The sequence below is a fragment of the Platichthys flesus genome, chromosome 1 (assembly GCF_949316205.1).
Source record: "Platichthys flesus chromosome 1, fPlaFle2.1, whole genome shotgun sequence".
In the NCBI taxonomy this organism is placed as follows: domain Eukaryota; kingdom Metazoa; phylum Chordata; class Actinopteri; order Pleuronectiformes; family Pleuronectidae; genus Platichthys; species Platichthys flesus.
Genome location: NC_084945.1, coordinates 6,424,551 through 6,450,585, shown reverse-complemented (window position 1 = coordinate 6,450,585; position 26,035 = coordinate 6,424,551). Strand labels below are relative to the sequence as shown.

At 42.9% G+C, this 26,035-nt stretch overlaps 1 protein-coding gene across 1 annotated transcript; it reads left to right on the top strand.

Moving 5' to 3' along the window:
• Positions 1-561: 561 nt before the first annotated feature.
• smad3a (SMAD family member 3a) lies at positions 562-25,402 on the top strand. Its single transcript, XM_062404569.1, has 8 exons — positions 562-1,168; positions 18,811-19,004; positions 19,170-19,304; positions 19,631-19,756; positions 20,699-20,911; positions 21,005-21,142; positions 21,342-21,486; positions 22,570-25,402. The coding sequence occupies exons 1-8, from the start codon at positions 966-968 to the stop codon at positions 22,691-22,693; spliced, it is 1,278 nt and encodes a 425-aa protein (XP_062260553.1). The 5' UTR covers positions 562-965; the 3' UTR covers positions 22,694-25,402.
• Positions 25,403-26,035: the final 633 nt, after the last annotated feature.

Below are 26,035 nucleotides of genomic sequence, written 5' to 3'. Positions count from 1 at the left end.
TGGAAAATCAGGTGATGAAAGGGGTGTTTATTAAATACAGCCATCCTGTATGAAGTAAACCTCAGGGATCTAAAGGATCCTGGGGTTCTGAGGCCCTGGTTCTGTGGCCCCCTTTGCCCCCTTTGTGGTTCAGCTGTGTCTGTTCCTAAATTGATGAAGACACAAAAGCAAGAGAGAGAGTGGGACTCAGTGTCAGTGAACCTCCCAAGTCCACCCTCCAAGTTCGCTCACAGCTGCAAAACAAACATCAGACGGACCAGAGGAAGTGTGGTTGTGACAGCGTGTGGAGGCCGCATGCACTTTCATCTGCAGCAGCAGGGATTGTGCAGCACCCGAGCTGCTCACCGGGCCAGCTGCTGCTCAGTCTGTCGCAGGTCCGCTGTGCAGTCTGCACACTCGGCTGCAGCTCCTGCATTAGCATTTGATGCAGACTTCAGTCGGAGGACTCATCACCGCGGATGAACATCAGCAAAAACTTTGCCGATCAGACGGGTCGGGGGGGGCGGTCCGTGCACAAGTCGCAAAACGCAATATCGTGCTTCCACTTCCTTATTTGAACCGCGTGCGAGGTAAAGACGCAGTGTGGTCGGGACTCGACTTTGGTGGATGCCCCAAAAGAAGCACCGAACCGAAGACGTGCACACGGGGACTAGGTTTCCTCGCGGAGTGGCATAGAAGTACACCGCGCAGCAGACAACCGAGGCGCGCGCAGTCCGAGACTGGTTTACTAGACTCAGACCGTCGGAGTGCGCTCGAGGTGGGGGTGAAAACTCCGGGATGCGCCCTGTCGGTGTTCATTAAAAAACAACTGTTAACCGGCCGAATACCGCTTCCACCTCCGCTGCGTGGACCGTGGGAAGAGGAGCGGTACACCTCCCCTTCCCCACTCCCCGGTGTTTCCTGCAAACCGAGCGGACTTTTTCCCCCCCTCGACACCGGCGGCGGGACTCAAGCCGAACTCGACCATGTCTATTCTGCCCTTCACGCCCCCGATTGTCAAGCGCCTGCTGGGCTGGAAGAAGGGCGAGCAGAACGGCCAGGAGGAGAAGTGGTGCGAGAAAGCCGTGAAAAGTCTGGTGAAGAAGCTGAAGAAGACGGGGCAGCTGGACGAGCTGGAGAAAGCCATCACCACCCAGAACATCAACACCAAGTGCATCACCATCCCGAGGTAAGTGCAGTGTGTGCGGGAGGAACCCCGCGGAGCCCCCCGGAGCTCCGAGGAGCTGCGGGCTGGACCCGTCCGCGTCCGTCTCACCACCATAACACACTTGTTACGGTGATATAAACGCGTCCCCGGTGCTGTTCGCTCACTGTGGCATCCTCCCTCCACTCTCACCTACAAGTGCCCCACCACCCGGTAACATGGTGGCGGAGGAGCAGCTTAACGAGCTAACGCTGGGTCCCGGGAGAAGCTAGCCCTCACGAGCTGTCACATCCAGGGGCTGTGAGCGCTTTGCACCAGGTCAAGTGTGTCCGTGGAGACACGATCCATGGCCCGGGATCCACCCTGAACTCTTGTTTTATTGTGTTGTTGTTGTTGTTGTTGAGCTACAGCAGCGCACATGCGACACAAACGCACGAATGGAGAGCGAGTTATATAACTTGGCCTTAATCTGGGACACTCTCTAGCTCGGCTGTGGGTGCGTAGGCGAGTCGTCTGTGGCTCTGGTTATCTCCTGTCGGTGCCTCCACGAGGTTTTCTGCAGACTGCACAGTTTACATACAGCCATACATTAGAATATATTAAAGGGATAGCTCACCCTAAAAAGGTAAAATTCACACATTAGCTACTCACCACCATGCCAATGGAGGGGAAGTGTTTTGAGTCCACTTTATACTTTTTTGAGTTTCAGGGGTAAAATGTATTGTAGCCAGCTTCAAGTATCACCATTGAATCACCATTAACTTCAAGTATATTGAATTTGGCTGCAACACTGTTTACTTCTAAAACTCCAAAAGTGTTTTGTAGACTCAATCACTTCCCCCACCCCTCGATCAGCATAGTGGTGAATAGATAATGAGTGAATTTTCATTTTTGGGTGGGTTATAGTGGACGGAAATATTAGGTATAAAATGTGTTATCATAGAGAGATGCAATTAGTAATAGTTATACTATAGTAATACTTGTTTGACAGTGATTTGTGGTGCAGGCTGTTCAATCCATTTATTTAGTTTCAATCAGAAACAGACCTGCAGCCAAAAGGCTCACTGCTGCAACAGCTCAAGTAGCTCCTCAGCTCCTCAGATCTCGAACAATGGATTTAGTTCACATCATCAGAAGTCTTTTAGAATTGGAAGTCCTACGTTTTACTTGATGGACTTTACAGAAGCCCTGCGGTTGACTGCTTCCTAGTTTAGGGAATCAGTTTGCAGGCACTTTCTTTCCCTATAATCAGGCTGTGACAGGTACGAGCTGTGTCAGTCAGAAGTCATGTTTCATTGGTCTCAGTTTCTAAAATGTGTGCATACTATATTATTATATGAGTTATTCCTGTATAAAATAGTAGTAGAAATGTAAGTTTTTTCTTATCTCCACACCCTCCATGCTTTAACAACATTACTCAATACCTTTAGTACTTTTTAACTAGGTACATTTCCTCCGCCCAATGAATTAGACATTAAATTTGTATGATGACTTTTAATTCAACGTGTGATACATTTTTCTAGTTAAACTGACAAACACTTGCTGAGTCATATGTGATATTAAACTGAATATTTTGATGAATTTTGGTCAAAATTAAACAAAAGATCCGAATGCACAACCGTGCTCTGTAAATCATCGAAACCCTAAAGTTAAAAGGGAAAAACAGTGAAAGTAATCAATGATCTTAATCAATAATTAAAGATAAAACATTTGCTGCAGCCTTAAATTAGTCGACCTCTGATTGTAGTTCAAAATAATTCAACTACCCCCACAATTTACAGCCTCTAAAATGACAGTGAACTATAACTGAACAGTTATGAAGTCGGGTTTCTTTCAGGTCGTCAAAAGTATAACTTACAGAGTGCATGTTCACAGCTATTTTTAAGTCTCTTCTATTTTTGCTTGTTGTAGTAACAAATATAGGCCTGAAACGTTTGCGTGTGCCCACAAAATCTCCCTTGCCTGTGTGGGTAATGTGGATTTAATAGCACACAGTGTATCAGATGAAAACTGAACCCAGCGCGGGGCACTCCCACATTCTTGATTGCCACAACTGTGCATATCACAGCTTGCACAGACCTGGGCCTGTATTCAGAGTTAAGCCTACCCGGAAAGTCTAAATAATGTTCGGCATCATCCGGGTTTCATATTTCCCACCACTAATGCAGAGGGGAAGAGGCAGAGTGTATTAAGATGACCCCAGATCCGAGCTGGCTGTCAGTGCGGGCTAACAGTGTCCCTGGAGAGCTGCTGTTTCTATTAATTCCCCTGTGTTCTGGCTCGCTGACAGCAGCTGCCTGCGTGTTCAGGCCTGTCCATGGGGAGGTCAGCTCTTATCTCTCTGACACATGAACTCCCTGATGAGGCTCATTGCCACCCCTCTGGATGACGGCCTGCTGTGATGCTGAGGGCTGAAGGAAGGAGACACTGCACTGCTTGAGTCAGTAGCTGCATCCAGGGTTTGGAAGAGCATATCATGTATCTCGTGGTGTCAATTTATGGGAGGAAACAGGTGGTTTAGTCATCGCAGCTGATTCAGATATCATATCTTAGACAGACAAATACCAGAAGCTCATTTTGGAATCTCAAGGCCAATGTTTTTCCTCGGTTTGTCAAACAAAGTTAATGAAGTTTATAGTTTCGAGACCAAAGCCACTCCTCCCACTGACTTTGACGTCTTTATTACATCTAGAGGAAACAGTGACGTGGGTTTTGGGTTAGCCAGCTGATTTAAAAGGGGTTTGTTGTGCTTGATTTTAAACATTAACATTTTGAAACAACACGTCAGTCTTGGGTTAGAAGCCATGTTATCACAACATGGTGAATTTGGTCGGGACATTTATATTCGGGTGCGGGTTGTGAGTGGATTGATGATGTGGGCGCTGGTGCAGCTTGTGCAATGTGTATGTTCCAATGTGATCACACTGGAGATAAAGCCCACAAGCCAGGAAAACACATGAGTCACAGTCACTCAGATTTATATTCCCATTTTAGGCTGAAAACAAACAATGTTGATCGGGTCTAGCCTATCGCTTGAGCGGGCCTACTGCTTCACTTGCCTCTAGGCCACCGTGGCTCGGACAATGACCTGTTTTTACTTTTCTAAAGAGCAGTAAAAAGAGTGAATGATGAGGCTTCAGGTTCGACTTCAAGCCTTAGTCACTCAACAACAAGCAGTTGTGGCATTGTGGCATTGACCTACCTTCCGTCGGTCTCTCTTTCTCCATGTTTATCCTTTATATAATCCTCTCCCTCCTCTGACTGTAAACGTGGGTTAGTCACCAACATTGGTGTGTAAAGTGCGTCAAACACTGAAAGTTGACCATTTACCATTGTGTGTATGCTTGGGTGTGTGTGTAGTGTAGTAGCCTGCATGGCTTGAATGTGACAGGATGACTAACAAATGTCTTTATTTGAGTTGCTTAAGAAGACTCTGCACTTTAAACAGAAGCCAAGCCTGTCTCTGTTGAACCCATGGGTTGCCAACTTGAGTATATAGGTTTGTGTGTTTGTGTGTGTGTGTGTGTGTGTGTACATTGCGTGTGCAGCCTCTGCTGTTTCCTTACAGTCATTGGGTTAAACCTGACTAAAGTAAATATTTAGTTTTTTTGCCATGGTATCGCATTGAGTACCGTGGAAATTTCATGCTGTCAATATCGACTACAAAATGTTTGGTATTGCTACACGACTGACATCTTTACGACTGACAGTCAATGTTATTTTCATTTACCAATAGCCTTAACTATTTCCTCACTGAAACCAACATGATGAAGGTTCCCCAAACATGAGGAAGCGGTTCTTTTAACCTTAAACCACAATGATAGCTCAATAATAACCATTAAACCATGACCCTTACTGAACCAAGTCATTTTGGTGCCTAAACGTGCTCCCAGCTAAACCTTAGCAGTGCCAGATCAGGACATGGGGATTTTTAAGGCCCTAACATTCCACATGCCATCCAGCTGATGAGGGTGTCAGCAGAAAAACTTGTAGGTCTTTCTTTTTTTGTTTAATTTAGAAGAGTTGTTTATGTCCTAATCCAAGATCTGAACAGTTTTTATGTGTAACCTATACATGGTGCAACTTTGGCATATTACAAGTTTCTTAATTCGTCATTTGCTCAACATACAATATTAGGTATTTTTCTTGATTTGACTGCACTGGTAATTGCTCAAGTGCATCTCAGCACTACGCTGCTATTACTTTGATTTATTGCAAACATGCATTCATTTTAGAAATGTCCAAAAATAGTGGAAATTGCCGCTAATCCGGGACTTTTCAGAGCCCAAAGTGAAGCCTTTACATTTGATATCATGTTCAACTGACAGTCCAACCTTGAAATATTTAAATTAACACGGATGCAGGACATCTTCATCTTCCATGTTGACATTCAAATGGTAGCATGGCAGTTTTGTACAATAAATTACTTAATAATAATTGATTGTCACAGTCGCAAGTTACTTTTATCAATGTCTAGTCTTTCAATACAGGGATTCTGTTTTCCTGTTTGTAAGGACTACAGCCTTTTTAGAGGACTACATACATGGATGCCAAACAGAAGTATAAACTCATTCATGTTACATGTTTCTGTAGAAGTTGGAGAGTTTAAGAAAGAGCATTACATTAATTCTAGGAATCCAATGGCAGTTACGTGTGGGAACACATGTGATTTATTAGGAGGAATTATCCAAGGTGTGTGTCTGCGTGGATGTGTGTTGTGTCTTTTCACAGAGCCTGGGGGAGAGGATTCCTCACATCAACCTATCCTTACGTACTTTGGGTTTGGACCAGTGCTGAGAAGTGCTTTTGTCTTGTCTACACACATCCCTCCTGGCAGAAAGACGGCTGTCTGACTCACACTGCTGCATGTTGGGGCAGGAGGCAGGGAGAGAAAGCCTCCCAAGCTCAGGAAAATAAAAAGAGATGAAACAAGGCATATAATTATATTCATAAGAATGAAAAGAACTATATCTGTGACAAACATTGCAAGAGGGAGATAGGGAGGAAGAATTCAGAGGAGGACAGAGATACCATCACAGCCCTTTTTGTAGAGGTGTTTTCATGAATGACAGTTCTTAACATCTTATAACATTCATGGGGGACTTATATAATAACTTAAGAGGATTTCTTAGTTTTTTTCATGGTCTTCAATTGATTTAGACAGCCCCTGAAGATCAAGTCAAGACCACAGCTTCAGAGTTATTTGGAGATGATGGTGATTGAAAACGGCACAAAATATGACTGACAGAGCTTAAAGTCAAAACCGATAGATGTACTAGTAGTAATCCTCTGATTATTGAAATTAGTGCTGACTGTTTCACACCAAAGCAAGAGCTCTGTCAGACCTGGTTTGATAAAACAGGCATCAAAAGCTCAAAACCTACAACCCTCAAGGCTGGAAAACAAACCTCAATGGGGTTTTGGTGCAGGCAGTTCATTTTCTGTCCTACTCTAGAGAATAAGAATCTTGTTTGTCAAAGCCTTGATTCAAGATTCAAGATTTTTTATTGTCAAATGCACAACAATAACATTAAGCAGTCGCTGGCAGTGGCTCTCTTCTAACAATGCTCAAGTAATAACAACCTATACAATAAAATAAAATAGAGATATGACTTGTTTACTAAGTCATCGATCAACGTGCTTGGATTTAAATCAAATTTGAGGCCTTCATTTCGGCTGATTTCTTGTGTGCATGCTTGGGTTAAAACCAAGTTCAGACGATGCAACACCAACAATTGCTGTGAAGCTCACACGTCACAACTTGCTGTCTTGTGATCAGGGGTCTAGCAGTTGCTCAGAGTTCATATGACAAAATCTTTCACCAGTAGGAACCTCAAATTCTTCCTCTTCTGAGTGTCCGCATCTTATAACGCCTTCCCCTGGTCCTGCACTACAATCCGCTGTAGTTGTTGCCAATTCGTCTAAATACTTAGAAATCGATTCGGAGGAGGCAATTTGTCTCTGAGCCTCTCGAATTGCATCTTTGAAAGGCGACTGCCAATCGAATGCCGATTTGATCCCCATCTGGGTCTTGGTTTTTGTTGGAGTTTCCACATTTTTTGGTGAGTGGAATATTGGGCTAAGAAATGTGATGTAGGAACTTGACATAACACTTGCAAACATTGGCCTCCTCTACTTAATGACACAAATAACAGGGACAGAGGTAAAATGAGAGAAACAGGGGCAGAGATCAAGGAAGAATTCAGAGCTGGAAATTAGCCGGGGATTCCCAGTGTTGTGTATGGTGCTGGAGGGGAGATCTGTCATCACAGCGGAAGAATGTGCTTCTATGAGGGAGACCGATTGAAATAAGGGTGAAAGCAACAGAGGCAAACCAGAAAGCCAAGGGTTTAGATGAAGGAAGCGAAGGAGACAGAATATTTGGCAAGAGGAAGCGTGGTGGATTCTCTGGCTTATCAAATGGAGACCGCGGCTAGTGTTTTTTTTTTTTTTAATGAAAATAAAGACGTAATAGCTCTTTCTTTTCCAGCTACAAGACAGTTCAACATCAAAAATACTATGAGTGCACGAGTCTGGATGACTGACACATACAGACGTGTAAACTCAGACTGTGAAATTCCTTATAACTGTCATTCTTGACACAAGTATTTCATTCATTATAATCATAAAAGGCCCTATGGTTAACTTTGTTGAAACCTACAGAAACTCTGCACCCTTGTATCATTCTCATACATATGCAACGTACAGCTCTCCTACAGATTCTGTAGTTTATCAGTAGAGGTCTTTCCATCCTCTTGTTTATCAGTGCAAACACATTTGCTACTTGTGAATTAGCGTGGTCATGAATGTTCAGCATGAGTATGGTCCTCAGCCAAAGATTGAGATATAACTTAAAGCAACATGTACAAGCCAGATGTTGGCTCAAGGAATTTCCACCTCAACAAAAGCCTTACATTTAAAGTTGATGGTAAACACTCCCATGGAAAATAATTTATTGTTGTGATGCACGAGACGTGCAGCTCCTTCTTTTGACACCAGATAACTTGTAGAAAACATTCCTTTAACAACTGTTTATATTTTTTGGGGCTGCAACTGTTCTCATGATCTATTGATTTGTTGAAAATAATCTGAAGATTGTTTTTTCGATGAAGGTTCAGTGAAAAATGTGGATCCAAGTCTTATGTTGTCTTAACAATGTTCCATAACTCAAAGATTGACCATTTAAAAATGTTGCTGGAACAAATAACAAAAACTTACTTTCTGAATTCTCTATTTATTGACAAATAGATTGAAAGTGCAGCTCTTTATTATTTAGAAACTACCTAACACTTGATACACTGCCTCTCTTTTTAAACATCTTACTTCAAATAAGTGAATATCTTCAATAATATCAATTATATGCACTTTAAAACCTTTTAAACTTATAAAGTCGGTAAAATGATCTAAAAATCAACATATTAAATATGAGAAATTATACAGTCACAGAACTTGAAGTATCACCTTCATAATCAATACAGGTTAAGGAGATCATTGCTCATGCTCATTGACATTCTTCTTCCTAATCCTTCATCTTAATTATGCTTTAGTGTGGTTTCAGGTTGTTTAACACAGTGACAGCCGTCACTCACTTAGGCAGCTTTCACACCAGGTATCACACATGAGTCATCTGAGACAGCATTGTCCGCCAGAGACGAAACAGAAGACAGGTCACAGAGAGTTTATGTGTGGTGTCTGTCTGTGTGTGGTTGGCTGCTCCAGTAACAAAAAGGAGGTCTCTCTTTAGTTGGGTTCAGGATTTCTGTCATTGTTCCATTTGCTTTATAGAAACAAGACACTGCCTTGAGTCCAGACAGATATATACACTTGAGTTTGTGTATGAGTTGTGTTGTTTACCTTGTTGTAACCAAAGAGTTATGACCTAAAAAGCCTGAATGAGTTGGACCTCAGTGGCTTCAACTGTCTCCTGCTGTTGCTGGGTCACACTTACACCTTGATATTTAGGGCCAGGACCTCATTGTGTCTCATATTTTCTATCTTTCAATGCATTTTTATGGGTGTAAAATTCAGAAGACGTGTCATTTATGGCAATAGTCTTGGAGCAATACCCTTAACCAACTGGAAATCTTTATAATTTAAATAAATTAATCTTTACATGCCATGTACTTTGATGAGTTTTTTTTAAACTTTACAAAACAATGTAGTTTAAAAAGGATTCATTGAACGGTATTCAATTGAAATCATCAATGAAAATGTCATGTAGTTCAACAAGATAAACTTTAAATTAAAATGTTCTGGTTGTAAGTCACAGCAACATAATATACCAGTAAAAGATGTGATTATCGCATTGGGGCCACCGAGACTATCATATGATTTCATGCTATCCTACGTGTGTATGTGTGTGCATGTGTGCATGCGTGCATGTGTGGTTAGTCAGCTCAGAGGAATGCTCTTTCTGCCTGCCGGGGCTTTGAGGAGGGCGTGGGCTGCTGTTTGGTTTGCGGCTTGCACCAGGAGTGGAGGGGGTTAAAGAGACAGCGCTGCCTCGACTTGGCCCCAGCCGTCTCCCTATCTGCGGGGGAGTGCGTGTGCACGACACAGAAACACACTCACACCAACACAGACATGTTCACCAGACAACAAACCTGCCTTTGTGCTCCAGTGGCCACTAGTGCGACTGCTGCTGCTACGGGTGCTGGACTACAGCTGGATACATGTGGGAAAACTCAACATGAAGGAGCAGGGGTTTCAAGGGAAAGAGGGAGATTACTTTTAAGCCACGAGCACAAGTGAAAGTCTTACAATACAGAAACTGAGCAAAGAAATTGCTGATATTGAGTAAAAGTTGTGAAAGATAAACAGCGTCGATCACTTCATAAGGTCCAGAACTACCTAAAAGCCTCAGCAGACAAAACCAAAGGGGCCTAAATATATAAATCCTGGTTCTAAAAAATGTATTGAATATTATTCCATAAGGTTGACTCAAACATTGACGCTTAAAAATTGCTCTGGAGATGATGTCACTGCTTTTATCAGAGTAGAAGAAACTGAAACTGAAGTCAAGTGAGAAGCTCCACGTACAGTACACTTAAATGTCAAGGACGCCCCAATATAGCAACACAGGAAACAAGGGATGAGTTCTGACGGCCTGTTCCATTCGGCATCTGGTTCCACTGAGGTCAAATAAACAGATTTATCAAGCTTCCCTTTGAATCTTTAGTTCGCATCCTCAGTTTTGTCTCTTTGCCTCTTTCTCTGACATTACAAGCATTGGCAAAGAAATACAGAAGATGGCCTAATAGGCAAGTCCTTGTTCAAATCTTCATCTACCGTCCCAATATATTAAAGTAAGAGCTTGTGTTATTTGAGAAGGAAGAGGGCTCAGCTTCCACCAGCGACCTCTGCAGATTGTGTGACCGGTGCAGAACATCAGCAATGTATTCAGGTTGAGAACGTATCTATTTTTTCAATCAATCCTCACTGGCTTTTGCAGCTGCAGCATGACTGATATCGAGTAATGAAAAGCCATATAAAGTAGCGCACTGACATTTGTACTAATCCTTATCTGTGTATCCTATTCATCAAATCTAAGTGCTTAATGAAGCTCAGTTGATTTTAGCTCAGTTAATCAAATCGTGCTCAACACTAAATCTTCTGTCCTCTCGTCACATCCAGGAGGAGGACGGACTATCACTGAGTTTGTAGTTCGGCCTAAACTCCTGCAGTCCCTTACTTCAGGGAAAATGGCCGAGCTGTACGGAACGATCTATTGATGACTTGCATCTGGAATATTTCATCATTTTGATTCTGAAAAAAAAAGCGACAAGCTGCTCAGCTCATTGACTATTAGCAGTAAAACTAACGTTTGCCAGTCCTCTATCGTCCAGACCGTTATTCGCCGTCTAGCTTCGACCAGTCGTCTGTCTCCTGGTGTCTTATTCCACATTAGTCCCTCCTTCACTGGTCCCAGAACACTCCAGCGTTATGATATCACCTGTGGGACTCGCTTTTCTCTCACACTCTATTCTTGGTTTACTTCCCTCATCTCCGCAAAGCCCCACCCCCCCACCCCCAACTCTTTTCTTCGCAAGAAAGTCTGATGGCTTTTCCAGAGAGAGTGGGAGGCGCGTGTGTGTGTGTGTATGTGGAATATGTTCCTCTGTGTGACCACTGTCAGAATGCATTCCCTTTTTTTGTGCACTTAGAGCATTTGTTTCTTCGATAAAGTTGATCACAAACTTTTACCATCTGTCCCTCATTTTCAAAGAACAGGGACTTATTTCTCGGATTGCAACAAATGCTCTTTTTCATTATTGATTAGTCTTTTGATTTATTTCTGGAATCACAATTGTTTGATCTATAAAAAGCCTTGTTTTTGTCCAAACCCTAACCCAAAGGATAAAGAGAAAGAAGCGACAAACGATTGCTCTGTTTGAGAGTCTGCCCTTTTAGGATTAGCCATACATTCCCATCTGGTTCTAGTAAATAAACTGATTGTTGTCATAATAACTTCCCGGGGTTCTTAAATCCTGTCTCATACTATTATAAACCACTGTGCAGTGTTTTGGCATCTGATAAAACTCTTGGATCTGTTTGCAGCAGACTGACCTTCCTGGATTATTTAATTGTATCACCGGTATCCGAAATAACATCCCCTCCCCCCACCGCTGAAGCCCCTTACTTTTGTTATTGATATTTTTGGGTCTGAACACAAGGAAAATTCAGATGAATAACTACAAAAGCACTCAGCAGGGCACATGTCTCCGTCCAAGGCCTCAACCGTCTCCTAAATTATATCAAACTTCACCAAATTGCCCACATATTAACTCCCTAAATATTTCTGTCATCAACATTTAGAAGTGTCTCTCCTACTCCAGTGGTAGAGCAAGAGAATGAAAGCTTGAGGAAAGCTTAGCAGCAGAGAGGATTCAAACTGTAGCTGTCTACATTCTGTAACTCTCTTGACATCTTTGTTTTGTTGTTTTCTGTGTATGTCCACGCTTTTTCATCCAGGGGTATTTGTTTTCTTTTTCGATTTGAGTTGATCTGTCACACGTTGGCTTCATCAACTCCTTCACTTGCTCGTGTTGAATCCTGCAGAAGATCTCCTGCTGTATTCACTCATGAGCTCCTCCGGGGTTTCAGAGGTCTTTATACTAGGGGGACAGGTGGAGAAAGTCAGCAGAAACTCTGGAGGCTCTCAATCGGACATTTGTGTTCACATATACATCCTCCAGGAGATGTCCAGAGGATCTCCGGATTTCAGTGCGCATTTGAAAGCAGCTTTAGTAAATGATTTGTCTCTTCACATGTAGTTATTGGAAGACACCAGCGCCCTTCTGAATGTCACTGGACTGCAGCCCTGGTGCTGGCGGCTCGACAGACCGGCCACAGACTTTATAAAAAGGCACAAAGGCCATTTCATCTCTCCACTCCCACCCCCACCAGCCGCACCCCTCCGGCATTGGGACGGAGGGATAGTGGGACAGACGGAGGAGAGGAAAGAGGGGGCTTAAAGGGAGAGGGGGGCCCAGTCACAGACACTCTGAGCTGCCCTGAGCTGCTAAGACAGTCTGCCGACCCTATTGTCCAGCAGCACCCTCCTTTCCTTATCCACCACCCACTTTGTCCTCCCTGCTTTGTGCTCTCCGGACAGAAGGCCCTGCGTAGTCGTATTTGCAGGCACTTTCCTATTATCATTTTTAATTACATGAGTAGGAGCTTCTAACATGATCATATATTACAGCCTGATGACCAACACCTGGAGGACAAGAAAAATAGACTCTCAAAGGCATTTAGTCTGACAGTGTTTTCTGTCCTTTTTGGTGATCTTAGACTTTCATTAGAGTCCAAAGCTTGGCAGAGAGATGTTAAAGGTCCACGTCAAAAGGTCTCAGTCCGCCAGTGTGTTTTTGTGTGTGTATAGTTTGTGTCTCTGAGCGTAGCTGGGCATGCCTCGGTGTTTGTTTTGCCCCCCCCCCCAGCTCAGTAAAGCTCAATCTGCTCAGTCTGAGTCAGCCATACACACATAAAAACTGCTCCTCTTCACAATCAGTCACTTCTGCACTTACTCCTCCATATCCTAATACAGTTGATAAAGACATGTGTGAATCCCTTTGAGGGATGGTGAATTTATCTCACTATCGCACATACCTGTGTATGTGTGCGTGTGAATGCACAGATTGCACTCGCTGCCTTTCACACAAGCAGACAAGCTGGTTTGGGCTCAAAGGTCAGGTTCAGCCTCAGCTTCAGGTCAGAGCACACAATGATGTCGACACAATTTCCCCTGTGGCAAAAAAAATCTATACCAATTTGTCCCTTTCATTCTTGCAGATCAATTTCACTCCGACCGTTTGTTGACAGAGTAATGTCAGCACTTTGTCTCTTGTACTAAATCAGAAAGGGAATTGAGATGAGCTGCAGATAAACAGTCTCACGCGAGTCTTAGTTATTGTCTTGACACATGTCAGTTAAATCTGTGACCGACAGGAAAAGGGAAGTTTGGATATTCTAGAGGGGGCAGTTTATCTTGATTTGTCAAAAAACTAAAAAGTACCTATTTGCGATATTTGATTAATCATTAAGTCCCTGTACAATAAAAAATAAGGTTACACATCAGCACCAGTGTTACTCACAACATTAACAAAGGCCCTGTTCAGTCCCCCTGTCTTGGGAAGTGGATTAATTATTTACATCTGTGCTTTTGATAAGTCAAAATTTGAATTTATTGTATTTGTATTCTGCTTGGTGTCAGCTGGTTTCAACCTATGATCGGTTTCCACTGTTGGCTCGATTGGACATTACACTGACTCTGCACTAACGGCAGGCAGCAGCGCAAGGTCTTTAAAGATCTGGTTCCGCTGATTCAGACATCAATACTCCAGCTATTGACCCTTTTCACAATAAGACATTACTTTGATTATGATGTTTTCATGAGCAGCTAGTAGAATAATCCATTCATATTTCTGTTACTGACTCAATTCATTACTTGTGCTACACCGTTACGTCCAAAGTGATTTCACCAGTTTTAAAACCTCAACCTGAGACAGTTTAATGTACGATTCCACTGTAAACCACTTTGGGTGATTTCAGTCTAATTTTGCAATAGCTACAGCTCCTCCTCCACAACCCTTGTTGGCACTGAGGGCATGTGCCTGGAAGCGTTTGGTAACTGCCATATGTCGATGTTGCAAAATGCTATGAATACTCCAGGAGGACATGATAATGTGACTAAGATGTCGACATAATTCAGCTATGGTCAGAAGACTCCACTTGTCTTGATATTAATAATGATATATATATTCCGAGAATGACCTTATACTACCTTACTGTTTTAGTTAGCAATTCTCTGACATTTCATAGACAAAACAACTAGAAGGGTTAACTAATGGAATGCTCTGTTATTAAAATAGTTCTTATGTGCAGCCTTCACACCATAACAACACTGGATATAGTCTTATACGAACAAAAAACTAAATGATCATTGGTCAGCATCTAATTTCTCAGTGTGTAAATAAAGTCCCAGTGTGTTGACCGGTTTCTGGTGCTGTGGGGAGATGCTGACGTTTGAAAGGTGCTGGCCTGAGTTCATGGATTTCTGGAAGCTGCTGGATCCCATCCATGTCCATCAAATCTTCAGTCTAGCGCCCACGCAAAGACACACACACACACACACACACACACAAACACACACACACACACACACACACACACACACACAGAGGAGCCCAGCAGGGAATTTGGGGTCATAGTCCCCCCCCCCCTCCCCTGCTACATAGCTGAAGGACTCTGAGCTCCGTGTCATGTTAAAGTGTTTTGCAGAATGTGAGCTTGGCTGTTTAGACGGTGCTACTGGCTCTTCCTCTGAACAACAGGCTGAGGCTTGGTGGTGGCACAGGAGTGTTTTTTATTGTCAGTAAACTGTTTCTCATCAAAGTCTCATTTCACCATGACGTCATAAATCTCCTCAGTAAAGTGAGTCACACTCTCTCAGATTTAGAAAGTGTGTTTGTGCCTGGACCTGTCCATCTGCTTCATGTGCAGGTTTTAACTGTTGCTGTGGGGTTTTCTTTACTTTATATCTGTAGACAAACAGCAGTTGGAGAAAAAGTATTTGGGTTCCTTGACACTATGCATCTTTTTTTACCTTTTAAATAGCAGCGTCAAAAACATTTTAATGGTTTGCTGACTTGGAAAAACACTTCTTCTTTCTCTATGTAACTTAAGTAAGTGGGTACGACTTCCTGGGTGTGTGGAGAGGAATGATTGTCAGGGTTTAAATTGCCATAATCAGACCCAGCAAGTTAAAGAGCAATGCTGAACTCCGGATCTGTTAAAAATACTTAAAAAACATTGTTTATCTCCAGTATTCACCCAGTAAACTTTTAAATTATGAAGAATGTGTTTTTGTTACAGCAGGAGCTCTCCTGGGTCAGGAAGCTGGAGATCATGGGTCATATCCACCAGGGCGCTCTTTCTCAGTAAAAGTTACGTAGTGTTGCTTTAAGTTAAAGAGGAAATCTCTTCATCTAAATATTTTCGACTAAAACTATATCTCCTGGATTCAAAGCAGAGTATCAATATTTCAAAAAGGCTCACTATGCAACGCAGCCTCCTAAAAAGTGTCATATTATTATAGTATATTTTAGTTTTTAGTTTTTAGCTGGAATAAGAGCAGTTTAATATTGTCATTCATCAATATGATGGAGATATTCTTGTACTCAATATACTAGTTGGCAGATTAGCACTGCCTGTAATATGATGAAATCAAACATGTTGAAATGTGACAGCTGGGGCTCAGATGGAAGGTTGGAGATTTAAGTTGTGCTTGTGTTGACTTGGCCTGTGCTTCAGTTCATGACGATATACAGACACAAGTTTTCTGTGTAAACAGTTGTGTGTGTGTGTGTGCGCACACCTTAATATCCTCCTGAGACATTATACTTCATGCACACAAATAAACAGGATTTAAGACACTATTGCCTCGACACAACAAATAACAAAAAATGGAGGGCATAGCTAGACTTACTGTAGGTCCACTGTTGTTTTGTATCCTACATGTGCAGTTCTCATGCCTTTATTAGTGTGATTCATTCCAAGCTATAACTGTAACCCTTTAAAAACACTGACTGGAAGGGGCTTCACAGAGACAAGGACATTAAGTAGGACACCAACCAGCCAGTAATGCCACCGCAGTTTGTGCACGTCTGTCTCAGCCCACACTGAGTCTGGCCCCACCAAACACCCACTCAGCAACAGCAGGGACCAAACACACATACCACTGACATCAGAACAGCCCAGTCAGACCAGTTAGCCCATCTACAGCCATCTACAGAAGTTGTTCTTACTCTTTCTGATTTAAAGTAGTAAGTGCAACCACAAACACACTGAATCAAATTCTACTTCTTTGAACCTTTTATTGCCCATTTTTTGTGGATGAAGTCAGTGGAGTTTTATTCCAGCTTGCTCATTTCAATCTGTAATTAAGTAAATATCTTGTTTCCTTTGGCCAGTGTCGTCTACATGTGGTCACTGTTCCTCTTTGCAAATGCGTTTTTCATGTGTTTCCCTCGTGACGTTTGGATATTTCCCTATGATTTGCTGTTACAGCTGCGTATTTGATGGTGATTTGGGTATTTGAAAGCTTTTATATGTATTTTTTTATGTTTCTTTTATTTAGCCCAGTCCTTGAAACTTGAAGTTAATGTTACTATGGTATGAAAGGCCAGAATTGCTCCTGCACCAGTGAGAAATTGCTAAATGATGCAACGCGGTGATGGGAAACAGCCACAATAAATCATGACTTGATTCACGTCAAACACACGAGAAGTGCAATAGAAAAGAGGAACAGTTCTCACAAGCAGCTCCTCACAACCACTTTCCAGATGACCTGTATTCAAATGTAAAGCTTTATCGGCACCTCAAGCTGCAGTGCGAATGTTGTTGGACTGGAATTGAGCTCCAGTGTGTTTGTCTGTGTGAGGATCCAGATTTTAGACAAGGAGGTGGATGATGTGGACAAAACCCAGAGGTTAACGGCTGTTAGTGAGTTTTTGGACCAGTGGAAAAGGGGCTGAGGTTAATGGATGCGACAAGGGCCAAACTATCTAAGTCAAGATATTTGTCAAATACATTTTTCTCAAATATAGTGTCCATCCTTTCAGATAGTTCTCATCACACTGATGATTGTTCAAGTGTTTATATTTTTTGTTGTTTTAATTTCTCCTTTGACATCATAAAAGTGGGACACCCTGATTGACATCTGAGACTGACACATGATTTGTTCAGTGTGTTTATCTACAGTGGGAGGAAGAGGACACATGTCGCCCATCTTTCTATATGGGCTGTGCCCCCTACCTATAATTCAGAACAATCTTTAACAGAGACATTTCAGTGCATCCTGTGCAGAGATAACCGGCTCTTTTATGTTTTATTGATTGACAAACTGGTTTCATGGTTGTGGGCAGCGCTGCTATTGAGTTAAAATAGTTTGACCATTGGGTCCAGGTTCAGGTGGACTTCATTACATCAACTAATTCACTTGTAGTCTTTAGGGGTTTCTGTTTTTTTGGGATCCGGAGTTTCAGCAGCTTGCTTCTTCAGCCCTGTGCCCCTAAAGACCACACTAACATACACACTCCCCAGCCTCTATTAAGGCAAAGTGGCGGTGAATGAAAGCTTTTGCCATAAAACATGAAAACACCATAATGGTTGACCCAGATGTGCCACTACTGAGCTCTGATTGGTTGGACAGGACACAGCCTTGTTTTTATTCGGGGGCGGATATTTGTCCTTGCGAAGGGCTTTAGCTTAAGCCTGTGACCCTCACTCTGTATTTGTGTGAGAGTGAGTGGGTGAGAGAGAGAGAGAGAGAGAGAGAGAGAGATAGAAGGGACATATGTGGCCCCAGCCTCTGACGTAAGATGATAGTGAGGTTAGTTTTTTCTTTCATGGGTCATTGTGCTCAGAGATTACAGGCTACAACCCCATTATGTCAATCTGAGCGTCAAACTCTTACTCATTAATATCTGCCGGCCTAAATCATCATCCTGCCAATAGTGTTGTGTACCAGATACGTGCAGAAGTTACACAACACAATGAAGTTCACCTCACAAACGTTTTAATCTCATTGTTTATTATTAGACATCAGCTCATAACCAGTGCACCCACAGCTGGATCCCTCATCAGGAGCAGGAAGTGAAGTGCGAGAGCCCAGACTCTGTGTTCGATGTGTTTTTTGAGGACAGAGTTAAGTTTGGTTGATTCCATTATGAAGAATGAATTAAAACTAAATTCAACGCACTGTGGAAAAAATAAGGTTGTATTCACACACAATGTCATAATTTCTCCATTGAATTTGACCAACCTTTGATCCTGGAGCTTCATCAGGTTTCCAAATATGAAACAACACATAAAAGAGAATCAACTCCCAAGGCCTGAGACAATCCTCACATCAATAACGTCTAAGATCCTTAAAATCAGGCAAATGAAATGGAAAAATTATTAATACATTTATTTTATATATTAATGACAAAGGAGAAAAGGAATTCAGATCAGACATTAACTGAACTCAAACAGGTTATATTGTCATAATCATTTCATAATATCGTCAGACAATGTTTGAGGACAAACAAGCAGTATCTCGAATCAAAAAGTTGCACATTACTAACAGACGTCTCTGCTTCTCCCTCTCCTCCTGTCTGCAGGTCTCTGGATGGCCGCCTGCAGGTTTCCCACAGGAAAGGCCTGCCCCACGTCATCTACTGCCGTCTGTGGCGCTGGCCTGACCTGCAGTCCCACCATGAGCTGCGGGCGGTGGAGTTGTGCGAGTACGCCTTCCACACAAAAAAGGATGAAGTGTGCGTCAACCCGTACCACTACCAGAGAGTGGAGACACCAGGTAGGACAGCTTGCGGCTTGTTTGTCTCCTCTGCAGAAACTATCATGGTTCTTTTATTCGTTTATTGTATAATATTATTGAGTTATCCAGACATGTTACCAATCCCTATTGGTATGCTCTGTGTGGGTGTGTGTGTGACTGTCTGTTTCTATGTCTATTGGACAGTACTACCACCTGTGCTGGTGCCCAGACACACAGAAATCCCCAGTGAGTTCCCGCCGCTGGATGACTACAGCCATTCAATCCCTGAAAACACCAACTTCCCTGCTGGAATTGAGCCCCAGAGCAACTACATACCAGGTACCCCGAAAGCCTCCTAACACCATTCACACCCAGGGCTCTATCTGAGAAGCACATGGTCTAAAGTGCATGGTGCAAGTGCATCTAGGACCGACCCAAATCCACTTTAGCTAGTTGGCAGATAAAGTGTTCGCTGTGCCAAGTGTTACAGGCAGTAAACCAATCAGAGCTTCATCTGCCTTCCCTTTAAAAGTCAGGTGCTCTTTACCAAATTTGCTTTTATAACGGTGGATATTAAGTAGTGAGAAATGGCTGTGCATGGTTAAAAATGATTGATACATGGGAATATTAATGTGATGACGTGACTGTGTTATTGTGTGTCTCAGAAACGCCGCCACCAGGCTACCTCAGTGAGGATGGCGAGACCAGCGATCACAAGATGACCCACAGCATGGACACAAGCTCCCCGAACCTGTCACCTAACCCTGTTTCACCCACACACAACAGCTTAGGTAAGGGGTGTGTGTCTGTGTGTGTGTGTCTGTGTGCGTCATTCTGTGTTTGTGTACTTTTCTGTCTGCCTGCGTCCACATACACACAAAATGATCCAATGGTGTATCTGCCTGGTGGGACTTCTGTTTGATTTAACTCCATTTCTGAGTGAGGAATCCAGGTGATGAAAGAAGCCTTTGTCTTCCTCGCACCATGTGAGCAGCCGAACAGGCCAAGGCACCGTCCAGCCAACACTAACATCAACGACAATATCCTACACTTCTTCTATCAGGATGGGAAAAAAAACACCAGGGGGCTTGGCTGGAAGGCTCCTGGTGAAATAACAAAATCACACCAGTTTCATTTGGCAGTGCTGTCCAGCTTCGCTCTGAGCTTCAAAGGCCAAGGACGAAATGTTAAAGTTGTTAGAGAGTGGCCACGTTGAGGGGGAAAATAGAGCAAATTACCAGAACCAGTGGAAGTTAGTGAAAACTATCAGGGATAAGCCTGTAATTTGAACATCTTGGCTCCATTGTCCCTTCATTGAGGGCTGAGTTTCCACATTTTATCGGGCAGAAGCTTCTGGGAAACGGCGTATGGGTTTGACATTTTGTGAAGCAAGCCCGGGCCTAATGTTTTCTTTGGTGGTGCTTCCTTCCCCCTCCACCTCAGCCCCCTCTTCTCCCCACAGTTCACTCATTTCGCATCTTCCTTTCTGCTCCTCGCTTCCATTTAGTCTCCCAGCTCCTCCGTTTTATAGACATTACTTTTTCTGATTTACACCCACTTCTTATTTTGCTCCTGTTACCAAAACTTTTCTTTCTGCCTGTATTATTTCAACCACTTAATTCTCTCATTGATCTGCACATTTCAGCCGTCCAGTACTTCTTTCCCTCTGTTTCTACTCTGTCCCTCTACATTTGGTTTTGATGAAAGCTTCTCTCTCTGTGTCACTGTGTCAGACTTTCAGCCGGTGACTTACTGTGAGCCGGCCTTCTGGTGCTCCATTTCCTACTACGAGCTGAACCAGCGAGTAGGAGAGACCTTCCACGCCTCCCAGCCGTCACTGACAGTGGACGGCTTTACGGACCCTTCCAACTCGGAGCGCTTCTGCCTGGGCCTGTTGTCCAACGTCAACCGCAATGCGTCCGTGGAGTTAACACGCAGACACATCGGTACAGCTCCACTCAGATAATCACTCTTCATAACCACAGAGTGCTTCTTTACCCATCCTTAGCTGAGGGGTTTGCTTTTCTGTTTTCTTCAAGGCCGGGGGGTGCGGCTGTATTACATCGGAGGAGAGGTGTTTGCAGAGTGTCTCAGCGACAGTGCCATCTTTGTCCAGAGTCCCAACTGTAACCAACGCTACGGCTGGCACCCGGCCACGGTCTGCAAGATCCCTCCAGGTGTGTGTGGAGCTGACAGAGATGGACAGCGTACAGTTAGGGACACAGAGATGTACAAATGGAGACAGCTGAGACATTAGAGGACTTTGTTAGTTGCCAAATCTAAATGTAATGGATGACAGAGAACCAGTTAACGTTCCTAAATAACCTGTGAAGGTCAAAAGAACTTTGAAAATGAAGTGTTTTTTCTTTCCTCCAGGATGCAACCTGAAGATCTTCAACAACCAGGAGTTTGCTGCCATTCTGGCCCAGTCAGTCAACCAGGGCTTCGAGGCCGTGTACCAGCTCACCAGGATGTGCACCATCCGCATGAGCTTTGTTAAGGGCTGGGGAGCCGAGTACAGGTAAGCTGTAGCTTTGGGTTAATGACAACCGCTCGTTTTCCCAAACGTAAACTTCGACCGTGTCAGGGCCCGACTGCTTAACAGAAGACAAAACTCCAAACCAACTTGTCAGCGGCACTGTGCAATGATCGAGCCCGTATGTAAACACAGACAATAGAAACAAACAGACAGAGTGAATCACATCCCGCAATCCAGCCGCCCCCGCTCTCAGGCATCTGCTCACACTCTGGTGAATCCGGTGTGTGACGTTGCCCGGGCCCTCATCAGTAGGAACAGGCCCCAGCTGGCACGCCAGACTATTTTTAAACAAACACACATGGGCTGTGTCAAAAAGGAGATGTCAGACTTTCCCTCTTCCATCCCCACCCTATTTTCCACACAGTCTGACTCACTGATAGTAAGAAAGGAGGAGACGGAATAAAGGAGGGCAGATGATTGGCTGAAAGTTGGCTGCGCGCACAAGGTTTCCACGGGGAGAAACCTTTGTGCTGCAAGCGCCTGCACAGCAGCTCTGTCCAGACCCAACGCTGACATGTGGATACACTTAAAAACAGGATTCAGGTTACTGGACCAGCCAAGTCCTCCTTCTTCTCTCCCTCCACCCCCACCACCTCTTTCTCTCTGACTTTTCTCTCTGCTGCCTGACAGTTGTTTTTCCCTTTTACCTCTTTGATTCATAAAAACTGATTCATCAAATTTATTCAGACCAACACTTCATGATGAATCACTCACTAAACCAGAGGGAAATCCTCCAGCTCTGATTTCTACATGGGTCCATATGAAACTAAATGATTGTAGACATGAAACATGGATTAGATCCCCAGTCAAGAGAAATGATGACACAAGTACAGATTTTTTCAGTTCACTTCACTCGAGGCTCATTTTGAAGTGTAACATTCATCCTGTTTATCGTGCACTTTCTTTTTTCTTTTGTTGCCTGAAGCCGTCATCTTGTGTCTTTGTGTCGGTTTCACTTTGCTGAAACGTCTTTTTTGAAGTTAACTCACCCGTCCTCTGTCCTCCAAACAACTTTCTCTGTCTCTCTTAACATCTGCCTCTGCTCTCCCCCGGTGTCTCTCCCAGGCGACAGACGGTGACCAGCACCCCCTGCTGGATCGAGCTCCACCTGAACGGCCCCCTGCAGTGGTTAGACAAGGTGCTCACACAAATGGGCTCCCCGAGCATCCGCTGCTCCAGCGTCTCCTAGGGAAGCCCTTCATCCGCCCACTTCCTGAACACCATGTGACTAAAAACACAGACTCCATGCAGAAAAGAACGGCTACACAAGTATGGAAAGACAGCGAGCCCCTCCTCGACCTGTAACGCAGTCCTTCCTTCCCCACCAGCTGTCGGTAGCACTTTTTATAAACATGATGTTTGTGGCGATAGGGGACAAGTGCATTAAAGCAGAACCATGTTAGTATGATCTCTACATTTTGTCAAGAATTAATATTTGTCTTTGGCATCTTTGTGCCAGAAAGGCTGTAGCAATGTGAGGAGGGTTTGTTATGTTTCAATTAAGAGATTCTTATTTTCTTTTCTCTTTTCATTCTCTTGATTTGTATGTTCTACATGTGTACAGATGTTCAAAGTGAACCGTGGATTTAAAAAAAAAAATTTTTTGTTAAGCATTCACAACTCTGCAAAGCATGTCTAAGATCATGTTAAATACATCTCACTTGACTGTGTTCCTGTATTTGGGCATTGGATCCTGTATGAAGATGATGGAATAATGGAGCCATCATTTTGAACCACTGTGTGAAGGACTGTATTGTAAAGCCTCGTTCACATGTTTGTCTGTGGTTGTCTGCCTCCTCCGGCACTCTGAGGCCACATGTAACAGTTTCAGACAGAAACAAATGAGAAAGCAAAAAAACATCTGTCAAAGTTTGAATCAAACTTTTACCCTCTGATCGCTGCAAAAAGAAAAATCATCTCAATGGAGCAGTAGGGTCACGATAAGGGGAAAAACAATATCTGAGATTTGAAGAATAAAGAGGTAAATTTAGAGAGGGAACGAGGAGCATCTTGTTAAATTATACTGGTGTTCCACAAACACAGTAATACTTCATCTTAAGGCACATTACTAGCAAGACTTTGAGAATTTTGAGAATTTTGAACTAGGAACTGTATTCTGAAGAAAGAACTATACGAACATAGAGGAAGTTGCCTCTTTTGTGGCAAAGGAAATGTTTGTTTGACTCTGAGGTTGTTGTTGTTACATCTGCTTGATATTCAAAGGGTCGTGGTTATATAACGAATTCAAGCGTGGAACTTCTCATCGATTCTGTCTTTATTCTCCAAATCTCAGGTTTATTTTTCCGTTAGTTTGTCCTGAACACTCTGTCGTCATTCACTAATTTGAACCGTGGGCCAAATTCTTCTGACGGAGCAGTGTGAGGCTTCAAGAAACAGCAGAGCACGAGTTAACCCTTTAAATATGAGTATTTAAAGACAATGCTATAAATAAAATGTCACCAGGAGGATGATGCACTTTTGTAATACGTGAATATTACGTTCACTCATATTCAGTTGTATTTTGTTGTGACATGAAATATTGCCTGCATTTATTTCAGGAAGTTTTGCCAATTTACAAAATTAATTTGCAGCATTGTGTTATGTAGTAGTTTCGTACATAATAGGCTTTTACGCAACCCTTGAAAACATCTCAGAAACTGTACAACTTGGCAAACTTGTAGTTAAATGACAAATTGAACACACAAAATGTAGTTAGATTACTTGTGTTTGGCAGGAGTTCTCTGCAACATGTGTGTAAAGATGGCAGGAAGATCACTTCCCGTTTTGAGTTCTCAGCAGTCCATGACATGGGTTTTTATTTTTGTATTATCAGTTATATTGACTCTTTGTTCACTCAGGATCGTAATAGCAAGAGTTCCGTACAGAAAACAGATGCATGTCGCTCCCAGCTCTTCTTCATGAGGTGAAAACTTGCTGGAGATTTACTCTGTTCAAATGTTTTTTGCAAGACGTGACAGAACAAGTGTGACATGTAACAGAAAACCTGTGAAGACAAAAAGCAGATTCAGCACAAAGCACAAAGGGAAACGTTTAGATAGACAGCGGCGTGTTAATAACATGACCCTGTTTTTTTTAGGTCTTTTTACATGTAGGCCTTACATGTGTTTTTATATGACCTTCATAATGTGGATGGTTTTGGAAGCCGGGGAACAAAAAAACTAAATAAGCAAAAAAAGCATGTTGGTGGCTTTTGTCCCGTTTCCTCTCAGCCACCCACTGTGGTGGAAGTGGATCAATTTCCTTCTGGTTCCATAACACGAGACAAAGACTCAGTGGGTGAACACGAACAATATATTGAATCTTTTTATAGTACTTATTTACATGAACCCAGCGTTTGATGTTAATACCAGCCCAGTGGTGCTAATCTTTAACATTGTAGGGACTCCAGAGAACAGCAAAGGCCATGAGATTTGCCTGAGAGCTGTATTGGACGCTGATGAGGACTCGTGAACCTTGGAACTGTAACGTCAGGTTGTTTCAGAAACAGTAGCATCTACCGATCTGAGACAAGTCGGCTCTGTGTAGAGCTTTTAGTGTCCTTGAACACAGCGGCCCTGATCCTAATGGGCTCTTAAACCCCATAGTCGATGTAATTACCCAGTAGGGAATATTTTTGCAAGCAAATTTGTCATTTTTATACACTCTTCAACTTATAGTGCTTGTGTTTTATTCCCTTGTCAAATTTGTTTCACTGTAATCGTTAATATTAGTCGTGATTTATGCTATTTTTTTTCTTTTCTTTTTTTTTGCTTGTTAGATGTCTTGTATAAAATTATACCCTCTATTTTTCTCTGCCTATGAAAAGTTGATGTGATGCTTTATATTTTTGTTTATTATTTTTTGGTCTATGAATAAAATATATATCTTGTGGTGACAACAGAGTCGACTTACTAAATGAGAAGAATTGTACAAATCCTAAAAAAAATTCACAAAGACAGTTTTGTTTTCATTCTGCTTCACGGTTTAGCATCGCTGGTCTAATAACAAATAATTAAACATCAGACTTCAACTTGATTCTCACAGCCTAACAAGTTAAGTTAGCGTGAATCGGTTGTTACAGGCGTCTCTGGAGATATTCCAGGTTATAAAATCCTCTCTCTGTAGTTAGGGGATTTCCTAGTCTGCGGTAAATAATTTGGCGCTGTCCTCAGAAGAAGACACAAACCATAATTACAGGCCCAGAGCAGACACTCTCTTGTTTCTTCAATTAACGTCTATGTTACAAGCTAATGCAAACCAATGCCGTCCGTGCTGTGAGGCAGGCACAGCATGTCTCTGAATTTGAATGCACACTTTGTTCTGGCGTTGTGAATGTAGAGAGGAGTGAACAGCCTCTCGGGCACTTCACAAACCACTTCACCATGGTGACAAATAGTTTGGGTGCATGAGAAAATCTATTGTGGGAGGTGAGAGGGTGGCAGGACTGAAGCTGAAGGTTGTTTCGCTCTGACGGATCACTCTCTGAAATAATCTGCAGGAAGACGTGAAGGAGAGAGGGCCTCCATTGTGT

Coding starts and splice junctions, on each gene's coding strand:
- smad3a (XM_062404569.1), top strand. CDS start 966: ATGTCTATTCTGCCCTTCACGCCCCCGATTGTCAAGCGCCTGCTGGGC. Junction 19,757..20,698: donor ACCCACACACAACAGCTTAG/GTAAGGGGTGTG, acceptor TCACTGTGTCAG/ACTTTCAGCCGGTGACTTAC. Junction 20,912..21,004: donor GTTAACACGCAGACACATCG/GTACAGCTCCAC, acceptor GTTTTCTTCAAG/GCCGGGGGGTGCGGCTGTAT.